This window comes from Mus musculus, chromosome 14 (genome assembly GCF_000001635.26).
Source record: "Mus musculus strain C57BL/6J chromosome 14, GRCm38.p6 C57BL/6J".
Classification (NCBI taxonomy): domain Eukaryota; kingdom Metazoa; phylum Chordata; class Mammalia; order Rodentia; family Muridae; genus Mus; species Mus musculus.
This window is the reverse complement of record NC_000080.6, coordinates 53,774,915-53,799,881: the sequence shown is the minus strand read 5'-3', so window position 1 is coordinate 53,799,881 and position 24,967 is coordinate 53,774,915. Positions and strand designations below refer to the sequence as shown.

Here is a 24,967-nt window from a genome sequence, read left to right as displayed (position 1 = left end):
AACATAGCTATGATACAGTGCTAGAACCTGTCTCTGTAAAATGTGACATATATGTACATATATACATATATGCATGTATACACCAAGAATTCTCCTGGCAAGTATACACCAAGCATGCTCCTGTGTGTGTTGAAGGGTGGTGGGTGTGTATGTGTGTGTGTGTGCTGCAAACCCTTACTAGATATTAACACCACCAAAATTGGTGACTGAATTTTTGTGGTCTGCTCTTACTCTATTACCACAAAAAGGCCAAAAGGGAAAATGAAGAGAAAGTACACAGAAGGTCTCTGAAAGGTTCCAGTTGTTTGATGCAGATTTAAACAATAGAGCACTGAGTGCCACGTGGGCTAGTTCAAATTGTCTGAAGTCTGTTCTTTGCATTTCAGTTCCAGTGTTGACAGGCAGCCAACATCCCAGTTTATAGTTTCTGTAGCCAAGCATATTCATGGAGACCTGGGGACACCATCATGGCAAAGTGTCCTTTTGTCAATACGGCCCTGCTTGGTGTTATTGACAGAGCTGGTGCAGAGCTCTTGTCAGTGGATAGTAGCTGCCCCTGAAATGTTATTTTGTGAGGGAAAGGTCAAGTTTAAGAGAGCTACAATACCTAGAATGGGAATTTATTGCATTTTAAATACTGCTTTGCCATTCCACGTGATGTCTTTGACAAACGGATAACATCTGATAGAAGAGTTTGGTCCCTTAGGAAGTACTCAACAGGTTCCATATTGAATATTTGTTAAGTTTAGTAAATTAAACCTGTTAAGAGACTTGAGACCTGAAGCAAACATGCAGAATTGTGTCTGTGATCAAATGCATACATGCCATGAAACTGGGATCCAGTCTTCTCTCAGCTTTGACTGCTCTCCCACTTCAGTCTGACTGTAGGGCGAGCGATTCGATTCTTAGCAGCCCATGGCTTCCCTGAGGAGGCAAAGTGGGAGTGCTCATGTTCTTCCCATTCCTCTCACTCCAAGCCTCAGATCGGCAGCCCAGCTTCCATCCATCCCATTACCCAGGGCTTTGGGAATATATAGAAGGGCTTTAGAAAGGGACAAAGATTTTTGAGAAAGGGGATGTTTTATTTACTGATAAATTAAGTTAACGATCCCCTTGAACATGAACTTGTTTCACTGGATTTGTGTTAGAAAGCATGAGAGAAGAAACACAAATCAAACAGGGCTTGGACATCATGAATTCTGTGTTTTGACATCTTCCTGTGACAGTCTGCTTCAGTCACTGTAACACGATACCTCAAGACACCTCAGATAATCAATCTCTATAGAGCAAGCTTATTTTGGTTCACAGTTTAAAATGCTTTGGTTTACGACTGATTAGTCTTATTGATGTTGGTCTTGGTTAAGACAGTGTATCATGTCAAGAACACAATGCTCGCCTCACAACAGCCAAGCAGCAGAGGAAGAGGCTGGTAGGCTGGTGTCTGGCAGTCTCCCACCACTCTTCTCTGTTTGCATGTGTGCCCATACCTATCTGTGTGTGTATATATGGAGATCAGAGCTCAACACTGGATGTTTCCCATGGTTTCTTTTCACCTTGCTTTTTCAGACAGACTGAACCTAGGATTTACCATTTCATCTTGCTTGGCTGGGCCAGCAAGCCTTTGAGATATGCCTGTATCTACGCTTTCCTCCACTCACAGGTTACAGGCACATGCCCTATGATCAGCTTTTTCATGGATGCTGGAGATCTGTAAAGTGAAAACTTAAGGGTTCTTTGGAAAATTAATTGGATGGTGTTTTGTTGGGGTAAACACCTGAAGGGATGTTTAACTGAAGTGGCCACAGGTGAAAGACTAAGGCAGACTCCTGCAGGAAAGTTTTATTGAAGCAGACATAGGAGAAAGGATGTTCTACAAGTGAATTACATGTGATGAAGGATTCTTTGCTAATGACAGGCATGTATTGGTACACCTTACATTGCATAGCTGAGCTCCATTTGCCAGGACTCCATAGAGAGAAAGGCAGCAAAAACCTTCTGGTGACGTGCTGCAGTTTCTTACTGCTTCCGCAGATTCGGGCTGATTGGCAGAGTGATGTCAGTGGAGACAGATGCACCTGCTGAGGCAAGACCCATGGAGGACATGTGATGTTTGAAGGGATATAAATAGAACTCAATGGACAGTAAAGGGGGCTGAGCTTGGCTTGCTTGCATAGCTAAATGCTTTTGGTCTTGCACCTTTGCTGATTTTTACTTCCTTGAGAGAGGCACAGATGAGAACTTTTCCTGGCATTCCTCCCTGGTCCCTCCTGCTGACTCGAGCTGAGGCTGAGGCCTGGCTGTCTCTGCTAGGTCACATCACCACTGCTGTTATCCCTACTCTACTGAACAGGACTGCTGACATATCCGTGAAGTATTTGCAAGTGGATTGAGCTTCCTCTGCTGACCTGTGAATAAAATTGCTGATTTTCAGACAAGACAGATGGGAGTTGTTTCAAAGGACCATTTCGAAAACAGGTCCAACTTGTCCCGGATCCTTTCCTTTCTACTACCTCTGGTGGATGGTGGGCTAAAAGGGAGGTTAAAGCATTTAGGAACCATCATTAAAAGAAGACTTTGAAAATATTAAAGTTACAGATCTGGATCCAAGTCTTGATGTTTGTACAGCAACCATTTTATGCCCAGAGCCTCCTTCCCAGCCCATCATGACCCATTTGTTTCCAGTAATCTCAGGTACATTGTTATGCCATACCTTTTATCATTGTGCAAAATGTACTTTAAATCAAAATGTTGGATAAAAACAAGAGGGACTCTTTAAAACTAGAGAAAAAGTGGTAAATTAATTATGAAATTATTAAAATTATAGACATATATGCAACTAACAACATGCCCGAAGACAACAAGGCCAAAGATGATTGAATTCTGGAGAGCAATATTCAGTTTGCCTTCAATAACAACTTGACAGAATAATAAGGAAACCTGAAATGAGCAATACAGCAAGGCAACTGCACCTCACAGACCCAGGTAGCAACTGAGCACGTTTCTAAAGCATGCACATGTGCATGGTCCAGGATAGAGCAGCACATGCAATGGCTCAAGGGCATGATGGGACTTGGATGGAACGTACATGTTAAGTCTACAGCCCGCTGATTTGTCACGTGTGAGAACTTGGTGACACTTTCCTTTTCCTTCTGCAATGGTAGGTACAGCCACACATGTAGGCTCAACCTTTACCCATGGAGACACTTCTGATGAGGCAGACCTGAACATGTTTCAGACTCCAACTAAGGCCAATCAACTTCTTTGCCTTTCATTCCTTTTGTGTTTGCCTCCTGGTGAGCCAGGGCATTGCAATTGAATATTTATTTCACTTCAGTCCTCTTGTCCTCTCTGTTCCTCTGATCACTCTAACTTAGAAATTTGTAGTGCACAGGCAATCTTGCCCGACAGCAATGGGATGGGAGGCCCTTGGTCCTGGGGATCCCCCTCTGGGTCCTGGGGGTCCAGAGTAGGGGAATGCTGGAGCAATAGGGCAGGAGTGTGGGTGGGTGGAGGAACAGTTTCATACAGGCAAAAGGGTAGGGGTAGAGCAGATGTGGGATGGGAGTGTGGTGGAGAGGAAACCGGGAAGTGGGATATCATGGGATGGGGGGGGGGGGTTGATGGAGGGGGTAACCAGGAAGTGGGATATCATTAGAAATGTAAAGGAATGGAATGATAAATAAATAAATAAATAAATAAATAAATAAATAAATAAATAAATTTCAGGAGTGAAAACAAAGATAGAAATCCCAAACCCACAAGGCAAAATATATCTGTGGATAAAAGTGGCAGTAGGAAAGGAATATTAAATTATGCAAGTGATAGGATGGGGCTTCCTGATGTCTTGTGACTGGGAAGGAACAGACCCACCCCACTGAAGGTTTGTGTACAGGCTGCAGGTGCCTGGGGAGCACTGTGTACTCAGAACACAGAAATAAGTGCCTGAGTCTGTGGTCTGGGAGGAGGATATAGTCAAAGAGCTGTGACGTCCCTTAGTGACTGTTGAGGATGTCTGTTTTCCAGTAGGCTTCATTCCAGGAATGTAGGACAGGCCGATGAGGCGTCCCCCAGGACGTTGGTAAAACCACTGCACCTGGTTTGTAGAGATGGAAAAGCTACACTGCAGCTCTGCGTTCTCCCCCTCCTGCAGAACCAAGGACGCGGGACTCTGCTGCACTTGCTGACCTTTCACCCCTGATTAGAAACAGAGAAAGAGACACAGATGGCTGTCACTGCAGTGTCCACAGAACCCTGACCACCCCCATGTCTTCTGAGAAGGTGGGAGCTCTGCAGGACTCCTGAGCTGCTCTCCCCACCCCTCCATGTGCTGAGCCAGATCCTCTCAGGTGCCCTGAATGCTGACAGCAAGACTCACAGCAAACCTGGGTGCACAGAAGCCCCAGCAGAGAGCACATCAGCCTCTTCATGGTGCTTGTGTGGCTGCTGGAGACAGAAGCAAGTAACCAGTCCCTGGGCTGTGGTGTCAGGGTGGCTGCTGAAGTGTCTCCTCTTCCTGCAACCAGTCAGCTCCACCCAGGAACCCAGCCTGGCCACACCCTGCTGAGTTCCCTCCCAGCCTTCAGAGCCTGAAGCTCCTCCCAAACCAGACTTGACTGAGAGAGTGTGTAGAGAAAACACTGAGGGAGAGATGGACATTTTGAGTGGACCCTGGGGTTATATGGCGTGTGAGGGCCCCTGGGGAGGAAGGACATTCAGTTGCTATACTAACTAAAACCTATAGACAGAATATTCAAATGCTCGAATCAAGAAACAGGCATGTGTCCTGAAAGTCCTTAGAGGTCTTTACATTAATTTAGTAAAACTCATGCCAGACATACAAGATAAGTAGATCAGAAATGTTACGAAGTACATATTTAATGAGCTTGATCCTTTGTCTATGAACGATATGTGGATTGGGAGATCCCTGGAATAACCCTCTGTTAAATGTTATTATTTTTAGAAAGGAGCCTGCTGAGGACAAAGGGCTCTCAGTGCTACTTGACTACACTGAAAGTGTGGCTTCTGAGTTGCCCTGCTCCTCCCCAGAGTGATCATAACTAAGAATACGTGCTGCAAGTTTCCAATGCTGATGGAAAGCATTTCACATTTCCAATCTCAGAAGAAAGAGCGCTAACATACAGACGATTGTGCTGGCCTGCCCTCAGTGATCTAACAATTGCTTACATCATCAGTTGCTAACCCTAGGTGCAGGTGGCAGGATATCGGCACCTGCTGCCACCCAATCCTCTCTGTGTGGTTCCTGTGTTCTCTCTCTCTCTCTCTCTCTCTCTCTCTCTCTCTCTCTCTCTCTCTCTCTCTCTCTCTCTTTCTCTCTCTCTCCCCTCTCGGTGTCCCCTCTTCCTCTCTGCCTACCTCCCCTTTCCCTGCCCTCCTGGCTCTGCCTCAGTCTGTCTGTCTTTGTCCATGCCCACTCACCTGCCTCCACCTCTTCTCCAGGTCTTCTCCCCAATAAGGTTGTTTCCAGGACTGTTTCCTGGTGTCATTTCTCAGGGGCACGTCTTGGCGTGGGCCTACTGCCAAAGGTACCCCCTTGCTGCTTTCTATCTTATAACAATGAGAACACAGTAATGTTTAACCTAATTTAAACATTAAACTATGTGAATTGAAGTATCCCATGATGCCCCAATGATGTGCATGATTTTGTGTTTTAACCAGAATGTATACAAAGCTTGGCCCGTGGCCTATACTGCAGTCCTGGATTCATGAAGCTGAAAGAGGGTCTCACATCCCAGGGCAGCTGGGCTACAACTCTAATATTTGTAGATAGTATTTTTATGTGGAAAATAAAAATAAATATTTACCCAAGTAATTTTAGATTGCATGGGGGGGGCAATTCAGATATAATTTCTCCATAGTACCTTAGGTAAGCTTTGTATTTGCTTTTCTTAACTTTAGCCTGTAAAAACTTCTGAGGCTCATATCTTTAGTTCAGTATTCTCTTTTGCTGTTTTACTGACCTCAAAAGACATAGAACTCCATCTTTAAAAATAATTATTTAAAAAGTTAAAAAAATATTTATTTATTTTATGTGTGTATGTGTGTGTGTGTCTACTGTGTGTACATGTGCCTAAGAGCATGTATGTGCACCATATGCATGCAACATGGAGGTCATAAGAAGGCATCATATACCCTGGAACTGGAGTTATATGCAGTTGTGAACTGCCATGTAGGTTCACTGTGTAGGCTTATATTATTCAAAACCTACTTTAATAAGTGTACTTAAATGCTTTAGCCTCCCGTTTAGCCCACCGTCCACCAGAGGTAGTGGAAAGGAAAGGTTAATAGGGCAAAGGAGGATGAGGACCTGTTTAGAGGTAGTTCTTTAGGGTGAATTTGCATTGTCGGGATATCAGCAACTGAGTTCATGCAAATCATCAGCGGCAGCTTGATCCGTTTGCAAACCCATTTCTGAACTAGCAACAGCAGCTTGATCCAGAAAAAACTGTGAGGCTCTGCCAATCAGCCCAAGTCTTTGGAAGCAGCAAGAAGCTGTCTGAACACCTCCACAAGTTCTTTGGTGCCTGCAAAGTCATGACAAACAATGACCAAAAAAGAGTGGCAAGGTGAACCAGTACCACACAGCATTGTCCATTCATTGTCTGTTGGGTTATTACCCTTTCCAAATATCATATGTTCTCTCAAGTGTCCACTCTAGCTAAGCATCATATGCCTTTTCCCAGATCGGCTCTAGAAAAACATCATGCTTCTGTTCTCTGCAAAACATTTTCCCATGTGTCTGCTTCAGCAAAAACATCCTCTCATAAGAAAGGCTCCAGAAAAAACATCATATGACACAACTGAGTCTCCAAAGAAAACTGCAAGAGCAGCCAGTGCTCTTAACCACCAAGCCATTTCTCTGGCCCCAATTAATCACCTTTAATTTAATTTAATTCAGTGAGATGAAAAATCCTTTTGATTCTCACCTATGAATTTAAGGATGTGAATTGAGTTCTGGAGTATGATCCAACCCAATTAAGTGTGTCCTAGATCTAGAGGAATACAAAATGAATTCAACATCCTTGTCCTCCCTCAGAGAGCTTGTGATGATGTGTGTGGAAGAGAGTGATAGCACAGATGTTATAATACGTGTATGCCACAAACACCACATGAGCACCAAGACAGAGACACACATACAACTCAGTCATCAATGGACAACATAATGCTGTGCACCTTTCCTGGAAATGATAAGGAGACAGAAGGAAAAAAAGCCACAGAAACAACATTTGAGCACCAAGCCTTTATTTAATACAATGGACAGAAGCCAAGAAATATATAGGTAGTATAGTCTTAGGTGATGATAAGTGTACTGGCTAGTTTTGTGTCAACTTGACACAGCTGGAGTTATCACAGAGAAAGGAGCTTCAGTTGAGGAAATGCCTTCATGAGATCCAACTGTAAGGCATTTTCTCAATTAGTGATCAAGGGGGAAAGGCCCCTTGTGGGTGGGACCATCTCAGGGCTGGTAGTCTTGGTTCTATAAGAGAGCAGGCTGAGCAAGCCAGGTGAGGCAAGCCAGTAAAGAGCATCCCTCCATGGCCTCTGCATCGGCTCCTGCTTTCTGACCTGCTTGAGTTCCAGTCCTGACTTCCTTGGTGATGAACAGCAGTATGGAAGTGTAAGCCAAATAAACCCTTTCCTCCCCAACTTGCTTCTTGGTCATGATGTTTGTGCAGGAATAGAAACACTGACTAAGACAATAAGAAAGCTTAGCCGCAGCATTTGAAATGTAAATGAAGGAAATACCTAATAAACAAAAAACAAAAATTAAAAAAAAGAAAGCTTGTCCGCAGCTACCCACCCTGGTGCGCGCGAGGGCGCGCGCGCACGCACGCACACACACACACACACACACACACACACACACACACACACACACAAACACACACACACAGCTACACACCACACACACACACACACACAGAGAAAGAGAGAGAGAGAGAGGGAGAGAGAGAGAGAGAGCGCTACTCTACATACACCCTGTAGCTGTCAGGTTCAAAAGAAAGTGCTCCTGTATGCACCAAGATACCAGGTGTTTGTTCTTAAAACTGAATTTGCACATAAGGAATCTTTGCTTGTTGTTCAGGTGTCTTAGTCAGTGTTTCTATTGCTGAGATAAAACACCAGGACCAAAACCAGCTTGAGGAGGAAAGGGCTTATTTATCTTTCAACTTGGTTTTCATCATCTAGGAAAGTCAGAATAGGAAACTCGGAGCAGAAAGCTGGAGGCAGGAGTGCAGAGGCCACAGAAAGTGCTGCTTACTGGCTTGCTTCCCGTGGATTGCTCAGCCTGCTTTCTTACATACTCTGTGAACACCTGTCCAAGGGTGGCACTGCTCTCTGTGGGATTGATCCACCCACATCAGTCACTTGTTAAAGGAAATACACCACAGGCTTGCCTCCAGGCCAATATGATGGCAGCATTTTCTCAAATGAGATTTTGACTAACAAATAGCTATAGTTTGTGTCAAGATGGCAGAAAACTAGGCAGCACACCTAGAAACTGGTTTTGAATTTGAATGAACTTAAGGGAAGAGAAAAAAAACTTAACTTGATGGCCAACTTTTCCTGTCTGGTGAAATTGCTACTGCAGAATTTTACATCCATTTTCCTGTGTCTCTGAATATCTAACTTCTTGTTTGCTTTCTGTATACATTTATAGCACAGAAAGGTGATCACAAATCAGGACACTATTCACAACAGTTGTTTAAGATTGCTTTTATACATTGACTAACCTGCATAAAGAGTGGTACTATAGGCCATGGCAGTGTATGTTTGTAATCCCAAAACTTGGGAGGCAGAGACAGGAGACCTGCAGCAAGTTAAGGTTAGGCCAGGCTACATTATAGTAAATTCAAGATTATCCTCAGCTACTTATGGAGACTCTGACTCAGAAAAACTTATATTGATTATTTATTTCAATGACCTAGCATAGAGTATTTTGAATATGAAATTTCAATTTTCATTAAATTTCATTTAAAATGCTAATGCCTTGGATTTTACAATTTTTCTTTGTGCTTTAATAGGTAATATTAAATATTTTGAAAGAAATGAAATGATGACTTGGGAAATTTACATGATAATAATTTTAGGGGTTGAGGAGAGTGATGGCTCAATAAAAGCTCTGGCTCATTTTGCATGGATTTCTACAGAGTTGTCACATCCACATTGTTAAGACAGACTTGACCAAGTTCTTCAGCCGCAGCAAGAGGATCTGGTTTCAAATCTACCATAAAAGTACAAAGCAGGGCATGGCCACACATGCCTGTAATCCTGTCACTGCCTCCCCATGTGGGTGTTCACTAAAACATGTTGGGGTCCAGCCCTGACACAGGATTGGAGTTCTCAACTGGAAGCAGGGATATCTGGAAGGCGCATAATAAATATACACAGACTACTTTTTTGGGGTACAAACTGACAGGGGGGCTTAAAGTTTATTTCTCTTCTCTCTCACTTTCTGCTCTCTTTCTCTCTTGCTCATTCACTCGCAGCTTGAGGCTGCACACACTCTGCATTCTCCTGTGCAGTCTGCTTTTCTTGAACTCTCACACTCATACACACCTCTGTGTGTTCCCCTTTCACTCTCAAACACACTCACACACACACCACATGCACTCTCCTTTCACTCACCTACACACTATACGCACCTCACATTCTCTCCTCACTCACTCTTCACATTCTCTCCTCACTCACTCTTCACATGCTCACTACTTGCTCTCCACATTCACCTCACACTCTCCTCACTTGCTCTCTACTCACTTTCTTGCCTTTTTCTTGCCCCAGTACTTTATTGATATCCCAAAAGCAGGTTAAAAAAAAAAAGAAATTGTATAATCATTGCCAAATGGAACTCAAAAGAATAACCATGTACCACAAAGAATCAAGAATTGCAATTGTTCCCCAAAGTTTCAAACTTCCCTATTCCCAGGCCTGTAGCCAAAGTAATAATAATTGCAAACGTATCATTATTTAAACTTTAACTTTGACTTATTATAATTCAGAGCTCAGATCTCCAAGGCCAGCTATTTGCATTTTCTTGTGAAGCTCTAATGATAAATGGAACGGGCAAAGCTGCCATGTAATGGTCAGAAAGAATCAAGTTAACCCTTAACTCAGTAGTTCCACTAGCTTTCTACTTCTGCGCATTGCACACAATGACTCTCCTAAGAGTTCCAGTGTTTTGTCTTAGTTTTACTAATATAAGATTTTACATATTCTATACTTGCGTATCCAGGAACCACTCTCAGATGTTGTGCAAATCTTATTTTATAACTTCAATAATTTTTTTCTTTCTTGGGGTCCCAGTGTTGGCTCTATTTCATTTTCTAATAATTTCTTCATATTTTCTTTGCAAGTCAAGCATTAATCTGGAACTACCATTGTGTCCAAGATGAGAACACACAGCATGCACCTGGGCCATTAGGACTGCTGTGTGTGCTATACCTCAATTTTTAATTGTTTAAGAATCATTACATCAGGGAACATCTAGTTTCATAGAATTCACCAGAGCAGAAGGAGAAAGAAGTAAGAAGAAGGAGAAAGAAGTAAGAAAGTCATAGAATAGAATAATTATGCACACCAAGACCGACTGAATAGCAGTCACACACAAATGAAATCTATGCAGTCCTTGTCCGGGGCTAAGGTTAGGAAAAATGGGAACAAATGTTTTTTTTACAAAGAGCTGCTGTGGGCTTCTGAGATGTCTCTATCCCAGCCTACTGCAGGCAGTCCCTTATTTCAGATGGCGGGTCCCCAGGAGGGATGTGTCTCTTGCTTCTCAGGGTCCCAGACACCATCTTTTTTTTTTTTTTTTTTTTTTTTACAAGGAGCTGCTTCTGAGATGTCTCCATTCTGGCCTACTGCAGGCAGTCCCTGTCATTGTATGCTGTCCCCAGCAAAACCACATATGTATACATTCAACATACAACAAGTTTTAGTTTCTGTCTTTGACCAAGTCACTAATGAGAACCCACTGTAGATGGAGTAGGGCAGAAAGAAGACTGGAAAATGTGGGCTCTTTTGAATGAGGTCCAGATGAGCTGTTCAAGACTGCTGCAACTGCTTGTGGTGGGCACTGTGGGGAACAATGTAGGAAGGGAAAGGCCTTTAAGGGGCATTAATTGATAATGGGTACTTAACAGAAATTAGCAAAATCTAATTTGAAGGGAGAAAAAGGGTCTGAGCACATAGATTAAAGAAAGAGTACTCACTAGCAGATATAAGTCCTGAAGTCAATCATCGTACCCCTTAAATGAGAGAGAGAGAGAGAGAGAGAGAGAGAGAGAGAGAGAGAGAGAGAGAGAGAGAGAGAGAACCTGTGAGGCTTAAATAAAGCAATGCTCATTCACAGACCAGTCTCAAGGTCACATGGGAGACACTGCAGACCCTTTAATTTAAATAGCCATATCTGCTTATTAGGCTCTCTTTGTAAAGTTTTTTTGTTTGTTTTGTTTTGTGTTTTTAAGCATGGATTTCTATAAAGTTGTCATTTACTCATTGTTAAGACAGCCTTGACCAAGTTCTTCAGCCTCACGCACTTACCTCAGTGAGGGAGCTGGAGTCCTTCCTTACAGAAGAACCAGATTATTGAAGTCAAGAGATAAGGTAGCATATGACGGAGATAATGCAGTTTGAAAATAAGATTATTTTTAAATTGATCTGGGATTCTTTATTGAATGCAGGATAAGATTAATAATGTAAAGCAAATCTCTGATTTGCCTAATATTAACTTATAGCCAACTTCATGCCATCTTGCCCATTCCCTGTCCCAAATGACCCCTTCTTCCCCCCAGCCCCAACGTGTGTGTGTGTGTGTGTGTGTGTGTGTGTGTGTGTGTGTGTGTGTGTGTGTGTGTTTGTGCCCATACACTCACCTCTGGATGAAGATGTGGAGTCTGGAGGTTGACAATGTGTGTCTCCCTCTACCACATTTTTTTTTTTTAATTTTGAGACAGGGTTTCTGAACTTTAAACTTGACGTTTGGGCGAATTTGTCAGTGAGCTCCAGTGATCACCTGTCTCTGCTACCCAGGACTTGGATAACAGCTGCCTGTCATTTCCTCCTTATATAATATCACCTCTGAGGCCAAACAGAAAATTGAGGACAAGTTCCTGATCATAGAGAATGCTCAGCCATCCTTCTGTCCTTCCCAGACTTGAATTTCAAAGCTTTGTGATCATGTACAGGGGAGAATTTGTGTTTTGTAAATCTTTCAGATTATAATACTCTTAAATGAAAGATGAATCCAAATTACAGATTGAAAAGAGGCACACAGGGCCTTTCAGAAAAATCATAATAATGGCAAATTAAAATGGACAATTCAACAAACAGAATTCAGAAAGTTATTATTTATTTTACTGACATAATTTTATACTCCTTTTTTTGTAAGAACATACTCATAATATTTTTGATGTAGAGAAAAGAAAGAAAACACAGTCTTTCTACCCAGCATCATTAATTTGTGTGTGTGGGGGAACAAAATTATTTTTAACAATACTCTTTTAGCTCAATGTAGTTATAAACATCATTTTAATTTGTAAGCAATACTAAAAAGTATTGCTGTAATATTTACCACTTTTGTACTATCTTCAATATTCAATTCATACATTCCACTTAGAGCCCATCTCAGTTAAATTTAACAATTTAGCTCCTCCATTGAGCTGGCCCTTTTCAAGAGCTCAGTAGGTGTTTCTGGCTATTGGCTGCCATATTGGCCATCAAGGTTTTTTGGTTTGTTTGTTTTTGTGGTTTTTGTTGTTGTTGTTGTTGGATTTTTGTTGTTGTTTTTTTTTTTTTGAGACAGGGTTTCCTCTGTGTAGCCCTGGCTGTCCTGGAACTCACTCTGTAAACCAGGCTGGCCTCGAACTCAAAAATCCGCCTGCCTCTGCCTCCCAAGTGCTGGGATTAAAGGAGTGCAACACCACTGCCCAGCTGGCCATCAAGTTTCTAAACTGGTCATTTAAGGGAAACACTGTCGCACATTCCACCTTTGAGTAGAGAGAATTTCTATTCCACTTTTGGAGTCAGTGGTTGGAAGACATCATAACATGACTGACTATTTCTCGTACTTCAATTAATACACAGAAAAAATCCCATGCTAAGTTCATATTCATTGGATTAACTGATCATTTGATTTTTTACTTATTCACTTTATAGCCCGCTCACTGTCCCCCTTTTGGTCACCCCTCTCCCAATCCTCCCCCATCCCCATCCCCCTTTCCTCTGAGCAGGTGAGGCCTCTCCTGGGTACTCCCCCCACCCCAACCCTGGCACTTCAAGTCTCTGCAAGGCTAGGTGCTTCCTCTTCCATTGAGGTCTGACAAGGCATCCTAGCTAGAAGAACATATTCCCCATACAGGCAACAGCTTTTGGGATAGCCCATGTTAAGTTGTTTGGGACTCACAGAAGACTCAAGCACATATCTGCTGCATATGTGCAGGGAGGCCTAGGTCCAGCTCATGAGTGTTCTTTTGTTGGTTGTTCAGTCTCTGAGGTCCCCAAGGGTCCAGGTTAATTGTTGGTCTTTCTGTGGAGTTCCTATCCCCTTCAGGGCTGTAATCCTTCCTCCTATTCTTCCGTTTTTTATTTTTATTAGATATTTACTTTATTTACATTTCAAATGTTGTTTCCTTTCCTGTTTTCCCCTCTGAACACCCCTGTCCCTTCCCCCCTCCTCCTGCTCACCAACCCATCCATTCCTGCTTCCTGGCCCTGGCATTCCCCTACACTGGGGCATAGAGCCTTCACGGGACCAAGGGTCTTTCCTCTCACTGATGACCGACTAAGCCATCCTCTGCTACATATGCAGCTGGAGCCATGAGTCCTACCATGTGTGTTCTTTGTTTGGTAGTTTAGTCCCTGGGAACTCTGGGGGTACTGGTTAGTTCATAATGTTGTTCCTCCTATGGGGCTTCAGACCCCTTCAGCTCCTTGAGTCCTTTCTCTAGCTCCTTCATTGGCGACCCTGTGCTCAGTCCAATGGATGGCTGTGAGCATCCACTTCTGTATTTGTCAGGCGCTGGCAGAGCCTCTCAGGAGACAGTTATATCAGGCTCCTATCAGCATATCAAAGAAAGTCCTATTCTTCCTTAAAAGTCCCCAAGCTCCATCTACTGTTTGGCTGTGGGTATCTTCATCTGTCTGAGTCAATTGCTGGGTGGAGCCTTTCAGAGGACAGCCAGCTAGACTCCTGTCTGTATGGTTCAGGCTCAGCAGGTGGGAGAAGTGGCAGGGAGGCCCCCCTTGGGATAACAGGCTGCTCCACATAATTTTTATTCATGTTGCATTATGATAACATTATGTGTAATTTTAGAGATATAGTTACATTGGGGAAAATGTATCTAAGGCATTTTATTACATTTCAAGTATTCTAATTCTGTAATAAGTCATAAGTGTCATGAGCACTCATCAATCACTTCATTAACTTTGTATGTTTCCCACTGTTGTGTAACACAGCACTACAAATTTAGGAACTTAAAAGAAACCATCTGTTTATTGCACTGCAATTCTGTAGGTCAGAAGTGTGGCAAAAACTGAACTAGGCCTCACAAAGCTGCAGTGTTCTCAGGACTGGCCAATTGCTGGATGTAGTGTTGGACAACTACATAGGGTGTTCATCTTTGGGGAAGACTGATTCTTGCTTTCCCAGCAGTCATGCATTGCCTTTAGCTCTTCCTCTAGGAGTAGGGCCGCATAAGCATTACTCCATCTATGCTGACACTGTCAGTGGATGTCATTGTTCTCCTATAGTTTAGCCAACCATATTATCGAGAAGTCATAGGTGCAGGTTAGTTATCTTACTTAGTTATCTTACATATAATCTCTCAGCAGATGCTCTGTTACATGCGCTCTTACCATCCTCCCAGGCCCTTTTCCATAATGTTCCCTGAGCATCAGGTGGAGAATTTGTGCTATAAATTCATCAACTGGGTTGGGAATGTCACAGTCAGTTGTTCTTTTTCTCTTGTCTAAGTGTGGATTTCTGCGATGGCCTCCATCATTCGCAAAATGAAGCTTCTTTGATGAAAGGTGAGAGATACACTTACCTGTGGGCATAAGGACAAATATTAAGAATGCAATTAGAGATTATACTGGTTTGCTCTTCTGGGCTCTATGTACCTAACCACTGGTAGTTGCTAAGCTTACAGTTCCCTCCTATTGAGTGAGTTATAAACCCAATTAGATAGCTGGTACAGTTGGTTCCTGACCAGATGTTAAGCGGCCCTGTTGCAGCTTTGGGGATATTTTGCCTGACTGGCTATTGGTTTCTAGGCTTCACATCAGGATAGAACTGTTCATTACTTTTCTTCATTGGCAGCTTGAGTAGCACCTTACTATGAAAGTCCTCAGGGAGAACTTTTCTAGGCCATCTCCAGCTTGAATCCTTCAAGTCCTGTGTTTGAAGCGCATGGTGCCTTCAGTCATAGGGACTTACCTTCAAATAGCCTCTATTGTTGTGGATTCTCTTACCTACAACTTGGAAGGGGGTTTCTTATACCTAGTGCTTGGAATTTTGTTAGATAATATGTGACTTTTGAAGGTAGAATTATCACCCTAAATGGCATCACTTCATTTAAATTATAAATACATGAACGGACATATACATATTATATGTTATTTTAGATAGTCATAAAATAATATGATTCCTTTACTTGTTTTGGTTTTTCAAACACACATAAATCAATAAGCATAACAAATCATATAAGTGGACCTAAAGACAAACACTGCATGATTATCTAAATACATGTAGAAGAAGTTTTTGAAAAAAATCAACATGTCTTTATAATAGAAGTCGTAGAGTTTAAGATTGCAAGGGGGCATACCTAAATATAGGAAATGCCCCTCATGAGTAACTGTCCTCTGAGATAATCAGCTGACACTTTGGTATTGTGTCTTTTTGTACAATCCCAGCTTTGTATTTGTTGACTTTTCATAGTCTCTGCATATAGGGGCAGAATAGAGCAAAATATTTTTTGCTTGACTATCCAGCTGCTCCCTGACACCTAGCAACTCAAAACATGACATAGGTCAGAGAAGAGGACTACCCAAAGCAGGGACTCCATCTATGTGGTGATGGGGAAGCCTTCCTCCCTGCTGGGAAAATGCTTTCCAAAGACACCTTATTTGAAGAAGGAACATGCACATTCCTGTATTATAACCCCTCACCTATGCTCTGTAAGGAAGCCCAATAAACTCATTGGTTCTTGAGAGTAAACTTTGGTGGAATCTTACCTCAGTTTGTTGTTGGGACCTGAAAAGAAGGATAGACATTGCTATCCAGGAGAAGGAATTTTAGCAACAAGGATGTATATTGAGAATCAGGAATGAGACAGGGCTATTCACAATCACCATTTCTTTTCAATATAGCTCTTGAAGCACTAGTCAGCACAATAAGACAAGAGAAGGAAATAAGTGGATATAAATAGAAAAAGGAGGTCAACTTATCTCTATGTGCAGATGATATGATATTTTATATATAAGATATCCCAAAAACTCTACCAGAAAACTTCTAGAAATAATCAACAATTTTGGTACGTGGCAGCTTACAGAATCACCTTACAAAAATCAATGGCCTTTCTGTACACCACACACACACACACACACACACACACACACACACACACACACACACACACACACACAGAGAGAGAGAGAGAGAGAGAGAGAGAGAGAGAGATCATGATCATGACAAACACAGTAGCTTCAAATAAAATAAAGTATATGGAAATAAGCCTAACCCTGGAGATTAAATACTTTGCAATTAACCCTTTAAATTCATGAAGAAAGAGATTGAGGAAGTCATTAGAAAATGGAAAAAAAATCTCATTCTCATAGATTGGGAGAGAATCAAAATTGTCAATTTCAACCAAAAGCAATTTATACTTTCAAAGAAAACTTAAGGGGGCACACCCTCATATAAGCAGGGGGAGGGGGATGGGATGGGGATGTGCAGAGGGGAAACCAGGAAAGAGGATAACGTTTGAAATGTAAGTTAATAAAATATCCAATACAAAAAAATTCTCATCATGGTCTTCATAAGAATAGGAAAAATAATCTCAGAACTCACATGGATCCACAAAAGTCCTCAAATAGCTAAAGAAATTCTGAGAAACAAAGAAACACTTTGCTAAAGAATCGCCATTCCAGATTTCAAAATATACTACAGAGGCACAGTAATAAAAACAGTATGATGCAGAAAATGGAGAGATTAGAGATACCAGGGATCTGTGTGGAGGAGGATGTGGGAAGATTGAAAGTGGGTTTGTGCCTTGTTTTATTGTAACTTATTGTGCTGTCTTGATATTGCTGGGGTGCCCACTTTTTATTAAAGGAAATTGGGAAATGAATCTGTGGGAGAGAGGAGATGTGGGGGGAACGGAGAGGAGTGGAGGGAGAGAAAACCTGCAGCCAGCGTGTAATGTATGAGAGAAGAATAAATAAAAGACTAAAATCACTTTAGATGTTAAAGATTGAGGAAAGGGAATAATAGTAATAATTATAGAAATTGGGTGAATTAGGTCAAATCCCATTATATGATGATATAGCACATCGTAATGAAAGTCATTACTTTCCATTATTAATGTGTTAATAAAATATGTTAACCAATATATATTACCTTATAAAGATTTCAAACTTTAAATTTCATGTTAACCCACCTGTGATTAAAAATAAGAGTGTTCACATGGATGTCCCCACTCCTCACCCCACACAGGGGGTGGGGAGGAGGTATGGGATGTGAAACAGTTGGAAGGTAGATTGGGGGGAATGAAAAATTAATTAAAAAAAGAAAAAAATCTGAAAAATGAACTACAAAATTAAAAAAATTACCAGTGTTTATGAACCTTGGAATTTATTAATGGTATTAATGCTTGACACAAAGCAGAGTTGTAATACTTGAGTTTGGGGATATGTATTGGGTATGCATTAGTGTCAAAATGTGTAGGTGATGAATTATGATTATAGTTATTACTCTATAATATAGCTCATATTCTTCTTATATACATATATGTATATCTGTACATGTGTTCTGCATACACATATGCGAAGGCATACATACATGTATGTTTTGCATGTGAATTTTGAATCACAGTAGAAGATATTACAAACATCTACTACAAGTCACAACCTTTTTATATGGGTTCAAACTCAGATGTTCATGCTTACTCACTGAGAACCCTAGGCTCAGAGCTCATACTATTTGTTTTTCTTTTACAGGCTCTCACTATGTGGATCTGGCGGGTTTCATTATGATGGTCTATGATTATTACATAGACCAGGCAAACCATCCTCCTGCCTGTATCTTCCAAATGCTGAGATTAAAGGCATGTGCCATGATGCCTGACACAGTTGGTGCTGTTTAGGACAAGCTTAGAGTTAATGATGATAAAATAAGTGAAGGATGGAGGTTTCTTTTATAGGATGAATTCTCACAATAGGATGTCATAGTGGTTAACCTTGTATTAACTCAACTAGGCTAAAGAATGCTAGATAGTTGTAAAAACGTTGTTTTAAATTGTGTCTGTGAGGCTATTTCTGGAAGAAGTAAACATAAGAATCAGTGAATTGGCCAATGTGGGTAGACATTATATAAGCCACAGAGGACTGAGTAGAGCAAAATTATGAAGGAAAAAATGATGACTGTTTCTGGTAGACCTGGTTATCAGCCATTCATGCTGTCATTGTCATTGAATGTAGGTACTCTGGGCTCATGGGTCTTTGGATGACAACTTATCAACTTTCCTGCGTGAACAGCCTGTGACTGGTATATTATGAGACTTCTCAGCCTCTAAAATATTATGAGTCAAATCTAACTATGTATTACTACTATATCCTTATGGCTCTGTGTTTCTAATTAACTCTAAACAACAGAGCATTTTTAATACATGAAACTCTTAACTTATCAAGGAAAAGGTTTGTCCAAGAATTTTATAGTTATTCACAGACCTAAGAAGCATATGTTTATCCATATTATTGAACACTTGTTTTGAATGTACTTGTACAAGTATATTCAATATATATGCATATATACATATATATACATATACATATATATCATGAGAATACACATGTATATACTCTTACATAGCTATATAAATATTCTAAAACATGCTGATAATCCTGAAATTTATATTTTATATTAGAATTTGTGTAGTATTTGTAAATACATCTATTTATTATATATTATTGTCTAAATCAACATTAACAATATATACATTACTCATATATATATTTATCCATAGTTAACACATCTAAAACTATAACATTGGAAAAATGACATTAAAATATTCACTTCCTGAAATTCAAAAAAGAGAATAGAATTTGCCATTATCAGAAGAAAATAACAATAAAGAGAAGACATACTTATTTAGATACACAACTGTTTGTAATGCAGTTTTTTAAAGCCCATGAAAACTACAGGGTAGATATGGACAGGACAAGGATCATAGAACTGCATAGCATTAGAATTTTGAATCACATTAGAAGACATCCTATGGACAAGTGAGTACGGATATTAAAAGTTGAGACCATAACAGAAGCCAAATCAAATGCAACAGTCTTCCTAAATGTGTGACTCATGGTTTATAGAAATAACATGTTGAGAGACTATGTGTGAGCTGCAGCAAGACTTCACCTGCACTTCCAGTTCCTGGTATATTTCTGAGCTGAGGAGGAATGCTCATATGGGCATAGAAGAGAATTCAGTGGGGAATCTATATATATAGGGCAGGGAGTGGGAATGAGGGACTCAGGAAATGGTGGCAGAACAAGCAGGTACTGCCTAATACACAAACACACACACACACACACACACACACACACACACACACACATCATTTTACTATTCAGTCAGAGGGAGCAAGAGGCAAAGATAAGATGGCAAGGGTGCTGGGGCTGTGGAAAAAGAGCTTCCCCGCATACTCTGTCTTTGAGAGGGATGTCACCCATATCCACACTACCAGGGCTGAGTGTCCAGGGGAGGGAGAAATGCTCAGCTTCCCCTCCAGCTCTCTGGCCTCCCCAGTTTCCGTGCAGAGTCTGACTCTAGTAAGATTATAAAAAGAATAGACCTGAATGATGCAGGTCACAGGCGTTGGACTACTTACTGTAGCGTGGGGTAGTGCAGTTAAGGAGGAAGCATGGATTTTGGGAAAAAGAATAAAACCCCAAATAACCAGCAAAGGAGGAAGGACGGACGGTTAAACTCTGAATATCCTCATTGCTCCCACTAAGTTCCTCAGTGCATTGCTAAGCTGAAATCATGAGGCCAGTGCTAAGAACACAAGCTAATATTGACTGTTGACTACAGCAGACACATCTTTGGGTTCAAGGTCAGATGATGTTAGAGGAGAATTGCCACAAGGAGGAAGTACTTCCTGGACATAGAATTTCTTAACTGCACTGCTTCCACATGCAGTAGGCAGTGAGAACCTGGAAGGCTTGACTCTCAGGACCTGAGAGTCTTCTGAATCTCAGCCTCATAAGAGCCTCATGAAGTGAATGTTGGTGGGAGTTAGAATGAGCTCTGCAACATGGACCAAGAGAATGCACAGTCATCCTTATAAAGGCTGAAGTGGATTCATAGAGAAAAGATTATGTGTCTGTATTTGGGTCCCAATTGAGTGCAAGAGGAACACAAAACCTGTGGAAGTTTTCAAAGCTAGTTTTGTACTATGTCTTGGTGAAGATGAATTGCAAACAGACTTTCCATGGACATTTGCTGGGAGATTTCCCGATGTTCAGCTTTCCCGGCTGAGCACTGAGTTTGTGGATCTCAATGTTGGTTCTCTCAAACACTGGGTTTCACCTTATGCTACCTCAAAGAAATTAACTCATGACCTTCCAGGGGTTGGAATTTAATGTGAGATTTTGTGCTGTTCTTGTGAAAGCCAAGGCAATAGTCCTGAGAGAAGACACACAGCCCTTTCACAGGGCTACTTCCACCATCTCTCTCAGGCATGGCTTGTGTGCAGTTTCCCTGCAGCCTCCCTGTGTCCCCACAGCACAGTAGTACAGGGCAGAGTCTGACAACTGCACTGAGGACTTCTGCAGATGGAAGGAGCTGCTGCTCTTATGGAGAGTGGCGTGGAACCCTTGGTGCTCTGTCTTGGTATCTTCCAAGCTTTTCGGGAGTAGTTGAGGGGCTTTGTTGAGATGTTGAACATACCATCAAAGCAGCACATCAGAATAAGGAGTCTGAGAAGTGCAGTTCAGGATCAGAGGTGCCCCCACTGTGAGGGTTATGGAATTTCCATTGCATAACCCTAGAAATAAATAAGATTGATTTGCTATAGGGAAAGGTGAATGAAGGTCATTTTGACTTTAGAAGAAAATGTAACTTAATGAAGAGATCACAATACTGGAGCAAATGATAGGAAGCACTCTGGTAGAAGAAACCAATTCTTGATTCCTGCAATGCATCCAATCTTACAGGGCTAGGCTCCAAAAATATTTTCTCAAGACTACTCTCTCATAGGCAAGAAAATTGTTCTGTATAACAGTCTCTCTCTCTCTCTCTCTCTCTCTCTCTCTCTCTCTCTCTCTCTCTCTCTCTCTCTCATATGTGTTTGTGTGTGTGTCTAAAAAGGAAATACATGTGTTCAACCTAGGATGCCCCAAATGCATATAAAAACCACATCTAGAACAGCAGTGATCTCTGGTGGTTTCTATGTCAACTGCATCAAAGCTTAGTCTACCATTATCTTTAATTCTACAGTAGACACTGTCAACAGGTGATATGTCTCAAAACACCTAATGGATGGCTGAAACCAAACTTAATATATGGTGTCTTTATACACACACACACACACAGAGAGAGAGAGAGAGAGAGAGAGACAGAGAGACAGAGAGACAGAGAGAGACAGAGAATGATAACTTATCTATATGATAGAATTCGAAGACATTTTAATTTTACACTTCATATTTTACTTCTTTTGCCTGCTATTTTCTAAAAGAAACAATAAATATTATGAAAAATTAAGAGCCTTTCCATCAAAATGAGCAGAGTATTCTCTGTTAGTGACACTGCGTTCCTTCAGTGGAGGAAGTGAATCTAAATGGATCCTGAACTTTGATTCTAGACCCTCTATACCTAAGAATTCACTTTCATCTATACTTAATCTAAAATATTCTAAAACTCATCGTATCTTTTGGAAACAGGTTTTCAGAGTGTTTAAAAATGTCCCACTGTAAATAGAATACAGAAATATCTTCATCTTAAAGGTAGAAGAATATCTGTCTTTGTGGGCTCAGGTTTTTGTGCAGACTGCAGGTGCCTGGGGGGGCACTGTGCACTGACTGCGCAGAAGTACACAGCTGAGTCCCCAGGATGGGCAGCTGTGAGGTTCAGAGAGAGTCGTTTGTCTTTCTTGTTCAGTAAGACAGTGAGTCCTTGTTCTTCTTTTCTGTCCACATTTGAAAAGACACTCATAAGCAACTGAAGACCTGCCCCTGGCTCTTGCTTGTACCAGTAGAAGTAAGCAGTGGCACTGTCTGTGTAGGTGCAGATGATAAAGGCGCTGTCTCCCTCCCGGACACTCAGGTGAGGAGGGCGCTGCTCCACCTGCTCGCCTCTGCTCACACCTGTGCAAAAGGAACCAGCAGAAGACCATCAGGCTGCCATTCTCCAGCCATTGCTTTCCTCCCTACAGTGATTTCAGGCAATCTAGAGAAGTCCAGTCTGCTCCACAGACCATTATCAAATGAACACTGACAAACACGTTGTTCCCCAAAAGCTCTCACTCACAGTTCAACTGCAGCCAGAAGCACAGGAACAAAGGTCCAGCCACTGTTTTCATTGCTCTCCCTCCAGACTCTGGCCTTCAGCCAGACAAGATGCCTCTGTGATCAGCTCACCTCCTCTGTTCTCCACAGCACTGAGGCTACTTCACCTGTCTGCACAGAAGGCTACTGACTGCAGGCTGCTCTTAAGACAGGCAAGCAAAAAATCCCTTTGTGAGTTTGCAGGAGCAGAGATGCTCTGCCCCCTTGTGGACAGCTTCTTCCTGCTGCACCAGCTGCTCCAGTCCTCTTTATAACATTACTTTTTAAAATCTATTTTTTTTTGCTTTTATTCAAAAATTGTCTTACAGTTATAGAATGCAGAGCTGAGAACTGATTGAATGTTATCGACCTAGAGCACACACTCCCATCGTTTTGCTATAATCTTAGAATAAATATTTCTGGAATATTCCTGACATCTCATCATTTTTGTAGGGTATTCAGTACTGAACAGGAATAGAAAACAATGAGATGGACCCCCCAGTAATGGATTTACATGTTCTCCTGCCTCCCCAACAGCTCTGTATGCACAGTAGACAATGACTCATATGGGCATTAGCCACCCAAGTTGTAAAAATTGGGAAGTTTCAGGAGCTAGGGTTAACCTTCCTGGAAAACTGCTACAAAACTACATTATCTCAGCCATTTCTTGGTATATAAAGAAAGAAATCCCCTATGGATAAATAGGTTTGCCTGCATAATACTTGGTGACTTCGATGCTAACTCATCCTTTGATGGTAACTATGATCACCATGCTATCCAAGTTCTACTCATCTCTGGGTATACCATCAATACAAAAAATAAATAAAAATAAAAAGAAGGAAAGAAATTTAAGAATTAAAACGCACCATGTGTCACATGGGCATGACAGACACTTGCAGAACATTCTACCCTAGAGCTATGGAGTATACAATCTCCTCAAAAGCACACTGAACTTTTCTCAAAAACAGATTACATTATCTAAGCACTAATAAGTATAAAATAACTGAAAATGATAGTTTATATCTTATTAGATCATGACAGAATACATTTAGAAACTTATAGCAAGTAAATCTACAGACACTACACAATTACATGAATATAGGCAAAATGCCAGTGATTCATTCGTTGAAAAGGAAGCATGGGAGAACTTTAAAATTTCACAGAATTGAGTGATAAAATGAGAACATGCATTGTCATCACCTTTGAGATACATCAAAAGCAGTTCTCACATGACAAGTTTGCTCAGTAGGTAAAGGCACTGGTTGTCATGCTTGATGGAGTGTGGGCAATGTGATTCCAAATAAAAACAGTAAGGCAGGCGGTATCAAAATATCTGATCTCAAAGTAGATTACAGAGTCATAGGAACAAGAGCAGCATTTTAGTGATGCAAAAGAGACACGTAGACAAGTTAAATAGAATTGAGAACACAGAAATAAGGCAACGGAACTACAGCTACATAACTTGACAAAGGTTTCACAAACACACTGATGAAATGACACCTTCAATAATGGTGCTAAGAAAAACAGATGCCCGCCTATAAAAGAATAAAACTAGGTCTATTATCTAGTGCAAAATTAGTGCAAACTGAATGGAACATCTCAATGTAAGAATAGAAACTCTGAGTAAAAGTGTTAGAGAAAAACATAGAGTAACCATTTCAAGAATAGGCATAGGCAAGAACTTTTTAAAACACCCCAATAGTTGAGAAAATGATTCCAGCAATTAAAAAAAATAGGAGATTGGCCAGGTGCCTTGGCCAGTAAAGGCTCATGCTGTATGAATCTGGTGACAAATTTGATCTTCACAACCCAATGAAATGTGGAAGGGGAGAAATGGTGTCATAAGGTTGTGTGCTGTCCATGTAAGCATGCACACTGTTCTATGTGTAACCCTCTCCTATAATAAACCAATGAGATAACATGGGATTAAAAAGTGACTGTGAAGTAAGTGCAGTACTTAGAGTGAACAAGCAGCATCTTATGTAGGGTTACTTTGGTTGTGATAATACGCCATGACCCAAAATATCTTGAGAACGAGAGAGTTTATTTCACCTTACAGCTTGTACTTCATCAATCAGAAAAGTCAGGGCAGGAACTCTACAAGGGAACCTGGAGGTAGGGACTTAACATGAAGGCCATAGAGCACTGCTGCTTACTGGCTTGCTCACCATGGCCTGATTATCCTGATTCC

At 41.3% G+C, this 24,967-nt stretch overlaps 1 pseudogene, 2 gene segments (V, D, J or C) and 1 further gene; all 4 read right to left on the bottom strand.

Annotated features, from left to right (window-relative positions):
* Tcra (T cell receptor alpha chain) overlaps nucleotides 1-24,967 on the bottom strand; it is a 1,796,232-nt gene that overhangs the window by 424,317 nt on the left and 1,346,948 nt on the right.
* Trav13-5 (T cell receptor alpha variable 13-5) lies at nucleotides 3,919-4,427 on the bottom strand. The segment is given in 2 exon segments: nucleotides 3,919-4,194; nucleotides 4,376-4,427. Coding segments are annotated over 2 exon segments (328 nt in total).
* Trav12-4 (T cell receptor alpha variable 12-4) lies at nucleotides 21,037-21,279 on the bottom strand (annotated as a pseudogene). Its single transcript is given in 1 exon segment — nucleotides 21,037-21,279. A coding segment is annotated over 1 exon segment (243 nt).
* Trav3-4 (T cell receptor alpha variable 3-4) lies at nucleotides 22,306-22,811 on the bottom strand. The segment is given in 2 exon segments: nucleotides 22,306-22,596; nucleotides 22,760-22,811. Coding segments are annotated over 2 exon segments (343 nt in total).